Consider the following 16,929-nt stretch of genomic DNA (forward strand, 5'->3'; position numbering starts at 1 on the left):
CGATAGTGGCAGCGACCAAAATTCATGTGTAGATGTCTAAACTTAGTCGCTCAACTTTTGCAATTCACGTCTTTCAGGGCGGTTTTATTTGCAGTGAAGACGAGGGTGGGCTGAGTAGTAATGCTATCATTGGCCCTCAGTAAGACCGTGGCGTCGGCGTTGGTGTCGACGTTCCCTCTGGGGGAGTTAAAGTTGCAGTGAAGAGACTACCTGCATTCTTTGTTTCACCTCTGATAGGGTGGAAAACTGTGGTGAAAACTCCGGGCTGCGACAGTCTTGTCCAATGCAGCTGGCCTTCATGGCTTGGTGGTCCCAAGTAGTAGGAAACGGAGTCGGCGGCCAGCTTGGTGCCGTGCCGGTCGTAAATGCAAAAGAAATTGGTATGCTCGGTCGGCGCATGCAATTTCGTCCCATGGATTGGCCTGCTACACTCAAATACATTGTATTGAGTTCGATCTACGTCGGCTACGGCAGAAGCTCTTCAAAAACTGCTGGAGTAGTCCACAGCTAACACCGAGCGCTTTGTTGCGTTTCGACATTTCTCCTCTCGTGAAGACGTCACTAGGACCGGGTGTGTAGCACATGTACGAAATGGCGTGGCGCCTAGCAGCATCAGTAGACTTGCAATAACTTTTACGACCACACACCCAGAGACATCGGGGGTACACGTACTGTAATCTTCAAACATTGATCAACATGGCAAGCCTCATCGCGCTCGAAGAACATTACGTTTCTCCCCTCCTCGACGCCAAGAAAGGCGGGGCCCCAAGTCCCAACACCTTCGGGCCCGTCATAGTGGAAAAGCTGGGGGACATTGGCCCGGCACGTCTCCGTGATATGGCCGACAACTCCGTTGCCATGACGGTCCTCTCTCACTCACCGATTCATCCCGATCCCGAAACCTGCAAAGCCATTAATGATGATCTACATTCCAAGATCATTCACCATCCGGCCGAGTACGCCGCCTTTGCAGTCTTGCCGATGCACGGACCTGCCGCGGCCGCCGCTGAGCTCCGGCGCTGCGTCCAAGATCTAGGCTTCGTAGGCACACTCACGGGAAACCACCTCGACGACGGCAGCTTCTTCGATACACCCGACTTCTACTCTCTCTGGGAGACCGCACAGGATTTAGACGTACCCTTTTACCTCCATCCAACATTTCCATCCGATGAGGAATCCAAAGTCAACTTCCAAGGCCCCTACGACCCCGAGATTGTAAAGGCGTTGGGGAGCTGGGGGTGGGGCTGGCACTCCCGAACAGGTCTCCACTTCCTCCGCCTCTTCGCTGCCGGCGTATTCGACAAATTCCCGAAGCTCAAAATCGTTCTCGGCCACATGGGCGAGATGCTCCCCTTCATGCTGGGTCGCATCATCGGTATGTCTGCGAGGTGGCCAGCACCCGGGGGTCGGGAGCGAGAGCGTGGGCTGAGAGAGGTATGGGACGAGAATGTGTGGATTACGACGAGTGGCATGTTTTCGCTGGCGCCGATGGCGTGTCTTTTGCAGGAGACAAAGGTTGAGAGAATCATGTTTAGTGTTGATTATCCGTTTGCTGGTAATGATGCGGGAAAGGAGTTTATGGATAAGCTGAGGGGGAGCGGGCTTGTGAGTGAGGATGAGTGGGAGGGGATTGCGTGGAGAAATGCCAAGGGGCTTTTGAGGTTGAAGTTTGAACCAAAGAATTGATTGTGGTGAGTTCGTGATGTGATCCTGGAATTTTGGGCATTCGTTGCTGGATGAATTTGAGATCGGTTGTTCTATTCAGTCAAGACTATGTGCAAGTCGAAGTTGCTTGACTGAAGGATTCTGATCTTGGAATACAGGCGTCAATCACTCAATGCACCCTGTTGTAGCACCGTAAGATGAATGGGATTTCTATGGCAATCCCACAACGAGATACTCCATTCAAAAGTAGAAATGAGAAATAAGCGCGAGAAAGCTCACATTGAGGTGCCATATGTGGCTGAAGATCGCATCAGAGGCGATTGGTAAGCTGGGTGTCTCGGTAACTATTCCCGAGCCACCCAGCTTAGCAATCGCGTGCCCGCCTCGCAACACTGCTCATTCATCATCATCACCAAACTCGCGAGTGCCCACCAGCTTGGCATAATCCGCAATCATCCTTGAGGGCGTCACTATCAATCAATCATCGACTGCGATACATTGTAGGGCTTCGGTGCCGCTTTTCACCATGACGCTCTCACTCCCAAAGATTGGGATCCTTTCCGTCGGAGACATGGGGATGGGCATCGCCAAACTGCTTGTCTCCAAAGGCTTCTCAGTCGCCACAAATGGTCAAGGTAGGAGGTGAGAATGAAATCGAACTTATTCTGAGAAGGGCCTTCTTCTGTTAGCTAGGGGCTTACATCATGACAGCCCGGCAACAATCGCCAGAGCCCGCAGCGCCAACGTTGAGGTCCTAAGCTCCGACGTTCACCTTGTTGAGTCGCGACCGTTCATCCTCTCCGTCGCACCACCGCGAGACGCGCTCAGCATCGCTCGACGCATCATCGACGCGGCAGCAACAACAAAACTAGAAAAGCCGCTTTACTTCATCGACCTCAATGCCGTCTCGCCAGCCACCTGCAAGCAAATGAGCCAGATGTTCAAAGAAGCCAAGAGTCCCGTCCGTTTTGTCGATGGCTGCATCATCGGCGGGCCGCCAAAGCTCAAGCTCAATAGCGCAGCGGAGCAATGGTACGTCCCAAGCATGCCGGCATCCGGACGGTATCCCATCAGCGAAGCATGCGCAGAGCTCGCAGAGGCATTGAACATGCGCCACATCTCAACCGAGGTCGGCGCAGCGAGCGGGTTGAAGATGTGCTTCGCGACGACAACCAAGGGCTTCATGGGTTTGGCGATTCAGGCATTCACCACAGCGTCCAAGCTCGGTGTCGTGGATGAGCTGCGCAACGAGATGAGTGAGGCCGCGCCGGGCTTGCTCGATTTTGCTGAAAAGTCTGTCCCGCTTGTGCCGCCAAAGTCGTACCGCTGGGTGCGGGAGATGGAGGAGATCTCCGATACCCACCGCGCCGAGGGCGGCTTTGAGGCTGAGAATGATGTGTTTCGCGGCATGGCGGAGTTGTATCAGACCATGGCGGATGATCCCGTCCTAGGTACCGAGAAGGTTGGGGAGAGGAAACGAGGGACGACGATCGACGATCTGGCTGCTGCGCTTGGGGACGGCTTGGCCACCAGAAAGCAAGATAAGTCTGATTGAAGCTTAGTGTAGAGATACGTTGGACGATCATTCAAGCCAAACCCCATAGAGGGACATAATTGATGTTCTTGTGCGCTTCATCTTGGGTCTACGGGCTGCTGGTTCCGGTCTCATAGGTTGATTACCCCGCGATGCAGTCATGGCGCTAAATCGGTAGGTCTCAGTTATTGCCAGCTTGAAATGCTCATCAATGTCAGCGCCCGCACATTCGGATCCTTCCCTCTTCCCCAATATCCTCCGACCAGTCCTGCTATTCACGAAGCTGCTCGCACAGAATCTTTCTTGCGTGACCACAGGCAACACCAACGATGAGACTCGACCTGGGGGAATCGGCAAGCAATGGCTTCACAGCGGGGCCAGGACCGTCCTCAAGGGCATGGGATCGCGACGTGAAGCTCCCGCCCGAGGAACCCAGCTTGCATCTCTGCTCAAGACACCGCGTCATGGACCTTAAACAGTCCGATTTTGCAGCTAGGCCTCAGAAACAGGCCCTGCCGCCCGACTGGCACTTTGGTACTTTATCGGACGTTATCAAACGGAGCGATTACTGCAGGTTCTGCAAGATGATCGCCTCATCCGTCTCTACGAACAACTACAAAGACGACGTCGAGGTTCTGGGCTGTTGGGTTCCTGATGTGACCTTTGAGGGATCCGATGGAAATGGTACAGAGGAGACGACGATGAACACACTGAGGCTACGGATTGCTCCGGAGATGGTGGGATGGGAGGACGCTTTCGCCCCGTTTGATATTGTTCCTCTGGCGAACAAGTCGGAGAACGATATGTTCAAGGGAAGGTTCATCGACGAGAGGTCTATTGACGGCGATCTTCTTAAGACATGGCTGCGGACTTGCGAAGAGAAACACCACATCGTCTGCTGGCGCAAGGACGAGCACGCCGTCGGCCCCATCGACCCATTCATTCGACTTTTGGATCTCAAAGACAATTGCCTCGTACAGAAGTCTGATCTCCCAGAATTTGTCGCACTGAGTTACGTCTGGGGTAGAGGGGCAGTGAACTACAAACTCACAACTGATAATATTGACGAACTCTTCAAGCCTGGCGGACTAAGCAACAATTTCGACAAGCTGCCCAAGACGATTCAAGACTCCATCAAGCTGACTACCCTTCTCGGTCACCGATATCTGTGGATCGACTCACTCTGCATCATCCAGAAGGGCAACGATGACGACAATAAGGTACAGCTTGCACTCATGGACGTTATCTATAGCAGAGCCTCTTTCACGATTGTTTCCGCCAATGGCGAAGATGCGAATGCTCGACTATCCGGCAGTCCTGGAATCGACAGGAGTAAGAAGCAGTATACCGCCGAGTACTCGTCCGACCTGACACTTCTCTCTCTCGTCCCCGACTTCGAGGACGGGGTTCAGCAAATTTACTGGAACACGCGCGGTTGGACGTACCAGGAACGACTACTCTCACGCAGGCTCGTCTTCTTCACCGACAACATGGTCTACTTCCAGTGCGGCCAGATGACTTGCAGCGAAGACTTCAACATGCTTCGCGACGATGTCACCCAGAGCGCCTCCCAGCAGAATATCACCTTGTCTCGCGGGGAGGCGCCGCCGACTCTGACCCGGCGGCACCAGTATCGCCTAGGCATCTCGCCCGAATTCTACTATCGCATGGTCACGGAGTACACATCACGCGAGATGAGTCACACAGATGACCGCGTCAATGGTTTCAAGGGTGTCTTGAACGTCATCGAAAAAGTGCCCGAGTACAAAGGGGTCTTTGTATGGGGTACCTGGGCGAAAGATTTGCTTGCTTTTTCTCTGTTGTGGCAGCCGCGACAGGAACTCAGCAGGGTGGTCAAGTACAAGTCCGATCCGCCACTTATTCTCTATCCGTCATGGTCATGGGCAGGCTGGACGGGAGCCGTTCGCTTTGACGACCTTGACGACTGGAACGGCTTGCCTGCCCTCGAGAGTCCGTTCGATCGGGTTCGTCCAGCAGGCTGGGGCGTCTCTCTTGAGCTGAACAAAAAAGAGACGTTAGAAAAACACGACTTTTACTTACGACTACGAACCAGGGTCGGGAAATTCAGGCTCACTCTTCACGATAGGAGCGGAGCCCTGAAGCCACCCTCGCTGCCGGATGTCAAGGAACCACACCCTGTGCGCTTTGGTATCACGCAGTCTGCCGCCCGGAAGGAAGGAGGCGAGGACGAATGGCTTGGGTCTATCCTGATGCCCAAAAGCTATAGGCAGAAGCTGGGAGGTCCCTATGAGTTTGTTGTTCTCTCAGACGCGTACGGCTTCTCGGGAGAGGAGCTCTCGAGCCATGCCAGCCAAAAGCCTTGGGAGGCTGTCAACGTGATGTTGATATATCGTAGTGGCACAAAGGGACAAGATCCAAAGGCTGTTCCGGTTGTTCAACGGGCTGGCGTGGGCAGGATGTTGAAGTCGACATGGGACGAGATCTCAACGGAGTTGGAGGAGATTTTGGTCGAGTAAGTTCTACAACTTGCTTTCGGGGAACAAGCAACGCAACTTTCGACAGTCCCAACATGCTGTGGATCCAAACCCGAGAAGCAGGGCATTAGGTCTAACCTTTAGTTGTTACTAACCTAAGGAATGAATGATGTCTAGAGACTATGAGCAAAGGTGGCATTTGATATGAGTGAAATTCAAGTGAACTGAGATTTGTTAAAGTATATACACTGAATATAATCTGACAGAAGCTTTTCTGGTAGCCAAATTTCCTCCAACCCAGACCATGGTGATCAGGAATAGTAAAACCGAGTGTTTGTAAAGCCGATGCCCAAGCATTCTCGACAAAGGGATTCCAAAGGAGCTTCGATGATGAACCTCAGCCATCGTCTTGACCCCTCTCATTTCCCTATTAGTGACCGTGGCCACCATAGCCACCACCGTATCCGCCTCCCTTTCCACCGCCGTACCCGCCGCCGCCGTACCCTCCACCACCGTACCCTCCGCCGCATTTGTATCCACCCTTGCAGTTGCCGTACCCGCCGTTGTCGTAGCCACCGCCCCCGTAGCCGCCGCCCCCGTGACCATACCCACCTCCACCGTACCCGCCGCCACCGTATCCTCCACCCTTTCCGCCGCCGTATCCTCCGTAGCCACCACCGCCGCCCTTATTGTTTAGGATATCAACTCCACCCTCCTTGTTCTTATCTTCACCGGGAAGACCGGCCTCGTCTCGCTTGCCGAGGTCGTTGTCCTTCTGATCGCTCTTTGCCTCGTCGGAGCCCTGAAGACCGTGGCCGCCTTTGCCGTGGCCGTAGCCACCGCCATTGCCATAGCCGCCTCCGTTGCCGTATCCACCACCACCGTACCCACCACCTCCGTAGCCGCCACCGCCGTATCCACCGCCTCCCTTGCCACCGCCGTAGCCTCCGTAGTCGCCGTAGTCGCAACCCTCGTCTCTGCCGCCTCCCTTACCGCGCTTGCATTTGCTGTTATTATGGTATTGATCTTGATTGTTTTGTTTCTTGTCGTCGCGTGCTTCGAGTTGGGATCCTTCGCTTGGTTCATCGCGAGCGACGATGGCGTCGCGTAGGGTCTGAGGGTTACGATATCAGCACGGCAGTCCTTTGATTCCTGAGAAGGAGTCATACCGGTAAATCAACATCAGGCTATCATTGTTGCAAATAGTCAGTGAGTGACTTATGAGGGAAAATGATGCCCGGAAGGGATAGCAATCAAGATATAAGGCGAGTGGGACGATGTGCTCTCCTAGAAATTACATGTACTTACAGCTGCCTCAGGAGAACGCTATCTAAATGTCAGAATCTTTCCGAACACGAGTAAATAGGATAGCTTCAGACTTACTTCGATAAGGTCACCTGTCTCGAACCTAGGCTCGGCGATTGGCTGAGCTACTGGTGCAGCTACAGCAGCGATGGCATAGAAAGCCATGCCAATCATGGCAGTTTGGCTGAAAGACGGGATATGCATAATTGCAGATTTGAAAAATGAAATAGAAGGTTCGAAGTTGAGTTATTGAAGTGATGCTTGAGTCAATCCACTAAAGGTGAGGATGTGATGAAGAATAAACACTCAAGGTGAATCGAGAACAGCGTACTTATACTCGAGATGAATGAAATTGCCGTTGGCGTAAAATAAGAACGATGTCTCCAAGTTACTTCTTGTCCATAGTAATCCGCGGCTGAGCTGCGCCCAGCTGAACTCGGCTTCGGGAATAACTTGCACCTTGTGAGTTGCAAATACGGCAACGCGAGATGCGGACGACAATGCGAGGTGTGGTGATGATCCAGTCAGCCGCTCAGTACCAAAAGTCAACCCCTTCGCAAGGCTATCCATGGAAGGAAACTATGATATGCAAAGGCTTAAATCACGCAAAGAAAAAGTCTCTGAGTAAGAGATCCGAAAATTAGAGTTATCTGCGTGCATAGCTAAGCAGCGCCGCCCACCAACTTCAGCCATCCGATCTAAGGTAGGGGGAACATTCGGATGTGAGGGGAAGACAAGTTATCGTCCACAGTTTGCAGCCGCTGATAAACTTGGCGTGAGACACCCGCGGAATCAGCTTTCATCCAGATGAACAGTGGTGCAAGAACCAAGTGTAGGATTTGCATCAGTGCTTTTAGACAGTTTGGTTGACAGCGCTTCGTAAAGCAAACGTCCGAGAGACAATCAGGGGGATCTAGTATCCGAAGCTTCCTTTGTGCCTTTCATAGAACCGCCCAAGAGTAACGAACACCTCGTACGTTCAAAGCTCTGTAAAAGCTAGCAAGTCTTCCAATCCATGGTATGGTGCTCTCTATCTACAGTAAAGCATCCAGTGCTCAAATGATCTTTCGGTAGGCTAGGCCCCTCGCAATGAGTCGCTTGGAATCCAATTTTCAGGATCCGAAAGCTAGAGCTCGGTTTCATGCCGATTAATCAGGTCTAGATGCGGAGTAGACCGCTTACTACCGTCAAGAGAGGCTGAAGCAGGCCAATTGAGGGAACCAAATTTTGCCGCAGGTTCGCCCTCCGGCAGCTTCGTAAGTCGATGATCATTTCGATAGGTCTTAGTCACACCATGAGGTAGGCGGCATAAACCACATGAACTTTCTTGATTTACAGTAGTTGAATGGCTCTCCACTCGACATACATCGTGATTCCTACCCGCTTGTTTCATGTCCCGAAGCTCAACTGGTGGCCGCGTAAACTGTTCACAGTCTAATTGAGTTGGCTCGGACCTCCGAACTGCTCTGCAAAATGTCACCGAGCCCCTCCACACCTATAAACAAAGGCAAGAATGTCAACTTTGAGTTGACTTGGCAGACGTCAACACCATGATCTGCACTACCCGAAAGACTCTTTCTATCAACCGGCATTTTCGGTTGTCAGCAAGCGCTACCAGCACTCCAGAATCCATTTCCGTATGAGAGACTACACTCGACACCGAGATTGAGGTTCATGTCGGACTCATCATCCGAGGCAGTGCAGTAGAGGAAGGAAGCGAGACCGAGCAGCATGAGGCGGCAATGTAGGAAGAATGAGGTCGCGACCAACTATGCCAGCCCAGCCCCGTTGCGGCTGGATGGCATCCTACGAGCTGGGCACATGTCGGTGAATACCACGGGAGGCCCTGTTGCTCAACCTCACCATGTGAGTTTTCCAGCCCTCGTGCTCGTACAGCATCAAAGCCCCACACGAGATCCAGGCCTCGATAGTTCACGCTGAGGTCATGATCCTTTGGTCATCGCGTTCGGCTCGTGTGGAGTTTGCAGCTCAGGATTTAAGCACGTGAGCACGCCACCGGTCCAAACTTTCGCGATCCCATCGGAGAAAGTTTGCCAGATATTTCATGCGGGACCTCATCTGTTGAGAAATTCGTCCATTCATCAGATAAAGTCTCGTTGTGCTGAGTGTCGATGTGTCAGCAGAGCTACTTGAAGGTAGACTCCGCCTTGCAATGCGGTGGGCATGGATATGACTGAACAACTAAGCACGGACCGAATGCAGAATCCCGTAGGTTGATGATTCACCCAACTTGTCTCCGAGTATGGCAGTTTGAGATCATCCGACGACATCACTTACACGTCGTCCAAGATGTACACGCCAGCCATTGGTAGCTGGCCTGAGTGAGGAATCCCGACGTATGATCATCAATCTCCTTTAGAGCCCCTGAATGCGCCAACTGTCTCATGAAATGCTCCGTATTAGTTTGGTTACACTCTAGGTTACGTTTGCAGCTTTCCGACATGGGGATTGAGTAGTGACTTTGGGTTGGATATGCAATGCTGTTTTTTTTGCCCCTGGCCTGAACCACAGTTCGCCCACGCTGAACTTAATGGTGCGAAATTCAGGCAGTGTGGTGTTGATCAAAGCTTGAAATTACATTATGTGAAGTCCAGCCCATTGAGAACAAGCTTGATTTGGGTTCAAGGCCTGGGCCCTGACTTCGCATTCGGGGCTTATTAGTTGATCAGTCAGGGCCCTCAAGACCCTCACACCATCACTTGTAGACTCGATCTGGGCCGTTCTCTGGGAGCTTGACCGTGTTGACCGCCGCTGTAGTGAAAGCACACTTCCCAACGCCCCCAGTCATACTGAGAACTCCCCACTGAACAGGTAGCAGATAGCCGCCATCCTGGTCTTCCCGCAGGACATGACAAGCAGCACTTATTGCCAGACTATTGGTCGACACCATTGGCATTGTGCCATCATAGCGTCGCAGCCCCATACCGATGATAATGATGACGAGAAGGAGCCCCGCAAGCAATGCTAAGCCTCTAGGTCAGAAACCACAGGCACATTCGAGAGTGATGAATGGCAATGGAGGTCGACTTACTGACAAACACAGCTATAGGACTATAGCCACATGTCGAGAAAGAGTTGACATCATCGTCACTCCCGTCTGTGGTTATGGCTCGAATTCGTGCCAAGAAAAGGCTCTGTGACACCAGCCAATGCATGATGCCCGAGCTAGCATAAAGCGGAATGCCATATCTCAAGGGCAGGGAAATGAAATAACTCGATCGTTGGATCCCTATTGGTTCGGAAACTCTCAGCGGCTTCCTATTGCCCGGATCCCACATGCGACTGAACTCCCTTTGGACTAAAAAGGTGCTCAGCATAGTATTGTAGACGATGTACAAGATCGACAGGACGAGTTGAGGCAAGTTGGCCAATAGCACATTAGCTATCAACCCTCCTGGGTCCGTACGAGGCATATTAATCACCAAGTAGGTGTAAGGCGTCAAGGCTCCAAAGCCTAGCTTCCACAACTGTGGTATCCTTACACCAAACCCTCTTTGTCTCAGGCTTACGAACGACATCGTCAAAAGTACAGCTGCAATTATGATTACAAGAAGACACCTGAGGAAAAGTAAGTCAGTGAATTCAGTATCAGAAAGCAAAAAGTCAGTGTTCCTACATGGCCAGCATGATAACCCAACGTCTGAGGCTTGCAGAGGATCTCCACTGCTTTGGGTTCTTTTCAAAAACCCGCGGCTGAGGTCTTACTCGGAGTATCGTTGGAGAAGATCTAATAAAACGGTTGCGCAACGTTCGGGTAGTCAAAAAATCGTACTTTGTAGCAAGTCCCATATCGATAGTTTGCTCGCATGGTTCCCGCATGAAAGAGGCTATGGCATCGCCCAAGGTGTATAAGACCTCCTTCGCCTGATTTTCCTTTCTGGGATTCTGCCATCTCCTCATGGCCCATATTGACAGCATGATGGCCGCTTTGATCATGTTCATGATGCAAATAGTGAACATGATGGGAGGTGAATATTCAAATCGACAATTTGCGCTGAGCCCTTCTGGCGGCTGAACGATACATCGTGACACCTCGTAGTATGGAGGCCCAAGGAACCATTTGGTTACGGGCTTTGGTGGTGACAAAGCCGCAAAGTGACCAGTGCCATTACCTAGAGCCCACATGTTCTTGGACCAGTCGTCTGAGCGAGGGACAATGGAAACATACAAGAGCAGACTATCCTCTGGCGGGCTCTGTAAAGTTTCATTCTTGACCAGAATGATCGCGTTTCCTTGGGGATTAAAGTAGTCGTCATACAAGTCGAAACAAGCTGATATGTTGCGTTCATCGTAGATGGATGCATTCCTCTGTATTGCTTTTACTACTTCTTCGTAGTCTAAATTTGAGGGGTTGACTCGGGTGTCTTCCCAGCCGTAGTCGCCAGCTCGATTGTCTTCTGCTGTCTTCAAGCTCCATGAAGCATTGTTCAAAAAGGAATCTTTGACAACGACAACAGTGTAATTGTGAGATGAAAGTGACTGGAACACAGCCGAGTTGTATCTTCACGTTGCTGGTGTGAGTGGATGACTGAGTGTCTCGAAAAGCAAAGGGACTGGAGCATTCTTACATGAGATGAATAGGAATCGAGGTCAACGCCAACAATGCCCACGAACACCGCCTCCACATGCTGAGATATTTTAGGTTTCGAAGGCTAGGAATGCCAATGTCCAGCCATTTGTCTTTCGCATGAGCAGCATTCACGTTCTCGCGTGTTGGCGCAGCCTGCAGTTGCATGCAATAATTTGAAGCCGATAGCATGCCTGTTCCCAATAAGTTGATGAGCAAATGCAACCATTGGTCAAGCCTCTTCACGGTTGAGCAGTCGCCCTCGTATATCAACCCGACACCATGGCGGCTTCCGTAGCTTTTGACAGCAAAAATAGTCACACCGAGATTCGTCATCAGTATGAAACCGATAATCCCAATCTGGACCATGAGAGCACGGCTTCTTCGTGAAAACCATATGCGCCAACTGCTGTTTTCGTCGCTTTCTATCTGAGGAAACCACCCTGACAAGGTGTTTCTGTCGGCAAACTGCTGGGCTTGAAAACTCTCGGCTCTTTCTTCTAGGGTTACGGGATCATTGTCGCGTCGGTTTCTTTCATCTACGCTCTCGTTCGGAGGTGTTTCAGGTAATATTGCGGTCGTCGTGGGTGACTCATTGGGTGTTTCTCTTCGATTCACAAGCCCAGCGGCTGGCTGCGCAACTAGTGCAATTCTGCGACAAATTTGGTTAGCTGAAGAAACGGCGATCAATAAGGTAAGAAGCAGACGGTTGCACACTCCACTGAAGTTGCATTGAATTCAGTCATAGTTGCTGATCTAACGGAGTGCTCATGCCTTGCATACGCCTTCGAGGTCTACATGACAGTAAGGTAGGGTCAACAAGATGTCGAAGGGACCATAGGAATAGGAGCACATCAGATTAGAGAGCGAGACAAGGAAATAAGGGGGCGTAAGGCTCTCGTCGACTTTGGATCAGGCTCTATCTTTAAATGCTATGTGCTCAGCTGCCAAATCCACCTGCAAGTCCATGGGTTGCGTCTTGCTCATGCTGTGCTCCGAGACTTGCATGTGCAGCTTCACTTTATTGGCTGGGCTGTTGGCCTGTAGGTTGAATATATCACTGGAACATGATTGGTAGCCTGATTACGACATGGAGGATTAATGGTGATGATTCGAGAGCCAGGCGCGGCAGCGATTGGCCATATCACAGTCCACCCCATTCATTAGAGTACCTACTAGTAAGAGTCAAATTGCCATTCCCGCCGGCTATCCACTTCGACATTAAGAATATTTGGGGCCCAGCGTGTTTGTTTATCATTTCACATAGCGATTATCATTGATGATACCATGAGGGAGTGGTCCCGCTACATAGTCGGAGAGGAAACAAGGACTCGAGATCTTTAATGTTACGGGATGTTGACTTCTTCCACAAAGTCGTACATACACGTGATTGATTACTACAGAGACTTCAGTTTGTCGCTCAAGCATCTCGATCCTGGATATTGTTTAGATATTTGGTCCTAACTGATACTTAGGCTTCGTCCTGAGGCCTCTTCGCGTAAATCACCCACCTAGCCATGGTTAGTATTGAAGATATATTCAGAGACCAGATCAAGCCCAATCCGAAAAGTAAAAAACTAGCTATTGATTGAAGCAGAGCTAAAAGGATTCCGAAAGCTGACTTACATAGGCGTGTAATGATAGATGCTCCTGTCTTTCAGATCCTTCCGCACCTGAGCAAGTAAGGCTTGGACCTCTGCGTTGCTCCAGTCCAGCGCTCTGGTCAATGCTGCCATAGTCCAGGCTTCGAGACCCTGAGAAGAGTTCTCGAGAGCCCATTCTCCAAGCTCTTTGTAATGCGGGTCTTTTGCCCATGGACCAACCGGCCACTTGAAAGGCACAATAGTCACATCAAGGAAACCAGCCTCCTCCAGTATAGGAACAAGGCTGGGGACGTTCACGAATGGACGGCCAAGTATTTTGAAGCATTCATCGAGCTTATCCGCCCACTGCCAAGCAGCGTGATCTGGTGTCAAAGTCCCATCGTCCGACTGGGTACGGGCATGGCCCTCGAATAATTCGATATAGCCACCAGGGGTAAGGTTACTGTGCTAGGTTAGATCATGTTGAAGCCCACATTGGATCAGTAACTGACGAGTAAGCTTGTTTAAAGAATCCCAGCCAGTCTGAGATGCTCGATGTCATCCCTCGAATGTGGATGTAATCAAATGGGTGGCTGAATGTCCATGGCTGCTCAATGTCGTCAACCTCAAATTTCAGGTTCGGTGGGACGCTAAAGCACGTTAGTGAATGTAAATAAGCCAGACAACCATAGAAGCTTACAATTGAGTCTGCACGGGGGACAGATCAACACCTAAAACCTGCAAACGAGTCAATCTTCAGTTCTACGGTGTCATGAATCAACCTACCTCGGCTTCGGGGTGCTCATCGGCAAATTCTATTGCCCAGAGACCAGTGCCTGTTCCGATGTCCAAGGCGCGCCTGACTCCCGAACCTTCTTTGTTGGGGGGAGCGAGGCCCAGCTTGTAATCCAAAGTCAATAGGTAGAGGTTATGTTGTAGGTCTAAGAAGGTGATGTAAGCAAGGGAGCCGTAATGTCTGGCCAACAAATCACATACCAAGCCTGTCATTCTCTCTTTCGTCGTTTGGAAAGAGATATTCTTCATTGTGTTAGACGCTGGATTATTCACAATAGGGGCCCGGAAGAAACTCACTCCCATCCTTGTACTTATGATAAGTTCTCCCGTTTTCTAAGCGATGTTGAAGGATCGAGCTCGATAAGCTCGTGCTTGAAGATGCCACACTCTGAGGTAGGTCAGGAGATTGAACCAAAGAGCACATGAGGATACTTTAGCTTGGGTCGTTTGCTTACTGACGCTCTGTCCGAGGCATCATCTTCTGTCAACTATGCGGAGGTGTCAGTATATCTTGAAAGACAACATGAGTCTTTTGCCATCTCTCACGTTGTTATTCTCTGCATCTGCCTCCAGAATAGGGCCATGATTGGGTGCCGGGGCGGAGCTGGAGTCCCCCGTGGGCTCAGGATTGTCGGCAGATGCTACAATTGGCGAAGCCACAGAGTTCTCGGCTCCAGAGGCTTTGTGAATGTCAGTCATCGTGGATGAAGATGGAACGCTCTGTAATCACAAGGGAACAATACTCTTCGAGGCAACACGAACGGGGCTCTCTCATTTATGTCTGTAGGTGGCACGCGCAAATTACCCCTCTTCTTGGCCAAACATAATAATGCAGGCCTGTGGCATCTTGCAGGGAATCAATTTGCGTGTTGATATGTGACGTTGGTTACAATAAGCATGAGATATGCTCCAACAGCATCTAGGGATAAGATGCACTAGGCAGCGGCAAAGTGCACCAACACGGATTCAATTTCGAAGAGACGTGGCTGCACTGAGGTGGATCATATGCGCAAATCATCTGTTTGCCCAGTCGCTTGCATGAAATCAGGACGGGCTGGCTGCGCTCATGAATTAGAAATACGAAGCAGAGCGACAGAGGTAAAGAGTCCTGGAAGATCCATAGATCGTAGATCAAATCATGCGTCTTCTCTCCCCTCTAAGCTTTCTTCCACTCCTATCGACTCAAAGGATGTGACATTCTGTGTCTGCATACGATCTTGAACTGTCTCGCCACCGAAAATGAGTCGGGGTTAGTTGACCTGATCTGTCGTGTCGGTATTTCACTTATCGGCAGTTCATCATACGGCGAGTTACTGATGAACGCTGTTGACAAGCTCTCATTGACGACACTAGACCATTTGAGGCATTGGGGCACCTTAATTTTAGGCTTAAATAAACGCTGTCTTTCTCCACCGTCAGCGCTCTGATTAAGTTGGGCCTGAGTTGAACAATGACAGAAAGCCATCCGGAGCGGGCCGGATTTTAGGTCTCAGTCACATTGCCCCTCATTTCCATGGGTGGCTGAACGCCTGTCTCACATAGACCAGACATGGCTGAGAACCATGAATCCTTCAATTTTCAACAGAGTGTTGATGCGTGGCTGTCAATCGTGCGTCATCCCATCATTGCTTCTCTCAGCCCCGGTCAAGGCGCTTGAGACTTGGCCAAGAGCCCCCGGCGTGCTCGTGTCCATTTCAGAGCGTCTAAAATGAGGGCTGTGCACAACTAGTGCTTTGAATGGCGCTGCAGGACTCCGTGGATCACGTGGAGACCAAAGCGCGACTCGTTGCTCACGATTCCCTGCCCCGACCCGAGCATCCCGTCTCACCTCATCCATTTCTCTTCAGGCTCATCGGCGGCCATCATTAAAGTCATCATGGTCTCATTAGGCGGCGTCTTCCTTCTTTTCATGTTTCTAGCGACACAAGCGTTGACACGCGATATTCCGAGCAATGTGAAAGACTTCTATGGGTTCGTCCGCGGGCGTAACAAGTGCCACCATACGTTAGCAAGCGGGTTTCACAGCAGTGAGGGTGACAGCGGAGGTACGTGCTTCATCCTCTCACCGGCTAATGCTCCGAAGATGCTCACAAAATGCATCCACTAGACTTCAGCTACTGCGGAGATTACCTGGATGATTATAAAATCATATATCTCCAAGGAAAAAATGGCGAGTTGGCCAACATGGACGTGGACTGCGATGGCGAGCGAGCCGGAGGCGACGGACGTTGCGGCAGCTCCACCGACACTCAATCTGAGACGACATTCCGCGACCAGCTGAGGAGTTATGGGACTGGGCGACGAGACCTCAACGCCTCGGTACACACCTATGTTGTATTCGGGAATGAAGGTACTAAAAGCGGCTGGCCTACGTTCAACCCAGAAAAGCATGGCGTCAAACCACTCAGCGTAATCGCTGTCGTGTGCAATGACAAATTGGTAGGACTACTTCTATTTTGCTTAAGATCCTAGTCTAACCCATTTTATGTAGCTGTACGGAATCTGGGGAGATACAAATGGTGACGATGGCCCTCAAGCCATGGTAGGTGAGGCTTCCATATCACTCGCCACTGCGTGCTACGGCAATAGTATCAATGGCAACTCAGGACATGATGACAATGATGTCCTATATATTGCCTTCACGGGTGATGACGCTGTCCCTGGAGCAAGCGGGGCAAACTGGACTGCGTCAAATTACGAGGACTTCCAAAGCAGCATCTCAGATCTTGGGAATAAGCTCATTGAGCGTGTTGGGAGTGGGGGGAATGGCAGACCTCTTGGAGATCAATGGATGCTCTTTTCTGCGATTTTCTTTGCAATCATTGTACTACTATTGTAGCATTATCAGGAAAATGAACCGAAAATTCAAAATCAATTACCAGGCACACTCAAGACATTTCAGCAAGATTCACAGTGGGCGTTGATATTCTGACCAGTTAGGAAATAGAAAAATATAATGACTTGCCTGATGTTCAACTCCTTTCTCTGAGCCCTATGTGGATA

The 16,929-nt window shown here is 50.8% G+C and overlaps 7 protein-coding genes across 7 annotated transcripts; 4 read left to right on the forward strand and 3 right to left on the reverse strand.

The window, feature by feature from the left end:
• Window positions 1-696: 696 nt before the first annotated feature.
• CTAM01_10473 (2-Hydroxy-4-oxobutane-1) lies at window positions 697-1,686 on the forward strand (the record flags this gene model as incomplete). The annotated part of the gene is made up of 1 exon (XM_060526488.1): window positions 697-1,686. One exon carries the CDS (start codon window positions 697-699, stop codon window positions 1,684-1,686), a length of 990 nt encoding a protein of 329 aa, XP_060378905.1.
• A 505-nt stretch (window positions 1,687-2,191) lies between these two features.
• On the forward strand, window positions 2,192-3,220 carry CTAM01_10474 (uncharacterized protein; the record flags this gene model as incomplete). The annotated part of the gene is made up of 2 exons (XM_060526489.1): window positions 2,192-2,307; window positions 2,377-3,220. The coding sequence occupies 2 exons, from the start codon at window positions 2,192-2,194 to the stop codon at window positions 3,218-3,220; spliced, it is 960 nt and encodes a 319-aa protein (XP_060378906.1).
• A 308-nt stretch (window positions 3,221-3,528) lies between these two features.
• CTAM01_10475 (uncharacterized protein) lies at window positions 3,529-5,697 on the forward strand (the record flags this gene model as incomplete). Its single annotated transcript, XM_060526490.1, has 1 exon — window positions 3,529-5,697. The coding sequence occupies one exon, from the start codon at window positions 3,529-3,531 to the stop codon at window positions 5,695-5,697; it is 2,169 nt and encodes a 722-aa protein (XP_060378907.1).
• Window positions 5,698-6,085: 388 nt separating this feature from the next.
• CTAM01_10476 (uncharacterized protein) lies at window positions 6,086-7,164 on the reverse strand (the record flags this gene model as incomplete). Its single annotated transcript, XM_060526491.1, has 4 exons — window positions 6,086-6,769; window positions 6,825-6,842; window positions 6,964-6,981; window positions 7,039-7,164. The coding sequence occupies 4 exons, from the start codon at window positions 7,162-7,164 to the stop codon at window positions 6,086-6,088; spliced, it is 846 nt and encodes a 281-aa protein (XP_060378908.1).
• Window positions 7,165-9,676: 2,512 nt separating this feature from the next.
• Window positions 9,677-11,917, reverse strand: CTAM01_10477 (uncharacterized protein; the record flags this gene model as incomplete). Its single annotated transcript, XM_060526492.1, has 4 exons — window positions 9,677-9,945; window positions 10,013-10,032; window positions 10,754-11,482; window positions 11,550-11,917. 4 exons carry the CDS (start codon window positions 11,915-11,917, stop codon window positions 9,677-9,679), a joined length of 1,386 nt encoding a protein of 461 aa, XP_060378909.1.
• Window positions 11,918-13,019: 1,102 nt separating this feature from the next.
• CTAM01_10478 (uncharacterized protein) lies at window positions 13,020-14,625 on the reverse strand (the record flags this gene model as incomplete). Its single annotated transcript, XM_060526493.1, has 9 exons — window positions 13,020-13,059; window positions 13,175-13,594; window positions 13,644-13,781; window positions 13,832-13,869; window positions 13,918-14,072; window positions 14,128-14,169; window positions 14,224-14,314; window positions 14,382-14,414; window positions 14,473-14,625. The coding sequence occupies 9 exons, from the start codon at window positions 14,623-14,625 to the stop codon at window positions 13,020-13,022; spliced, it is 1,110 nt and encodes a 369-aa protein (XP_060378910.1).
• Window positions 14,626-15,802: 1,177 nt separating this feature from the next.
• CTAM01_10479 (fungal chitosanase) lies at window positions 15,803-16,765 on the forward strand (the record flags this gene model as incomplete). The annotated part of the gene is made up of 3 exons (XM_060526494.1): window positions 15,803-15,971; window positions 16,034-16,365; window positions 16,418-16,765. 3 exons carry the CDS (start codon window positions 15,803-15,805, stop codon window positions 16,763-16,765), a joined length of 849 nt encoding a protein of 282 aa, XP_060378911.1.
• Window positions 16,766-16,929: the final 164 nt, after the last annotated feature.

Source organism: Colletotrichum tamarilloi, assembly GCF_030869305.1.
Source record: "Colletotrichum tamarilloi strain Tom-12 chromosome Unknown Scaffold_48.1, whole genome shotgun sequence".
NCBI lineage: Eukaryota > Fungi > Ascomycota > Sordariomycetes > Glomerellales > Glomerellaceae > Colletotrichum > Colletotrichum tamarilloi.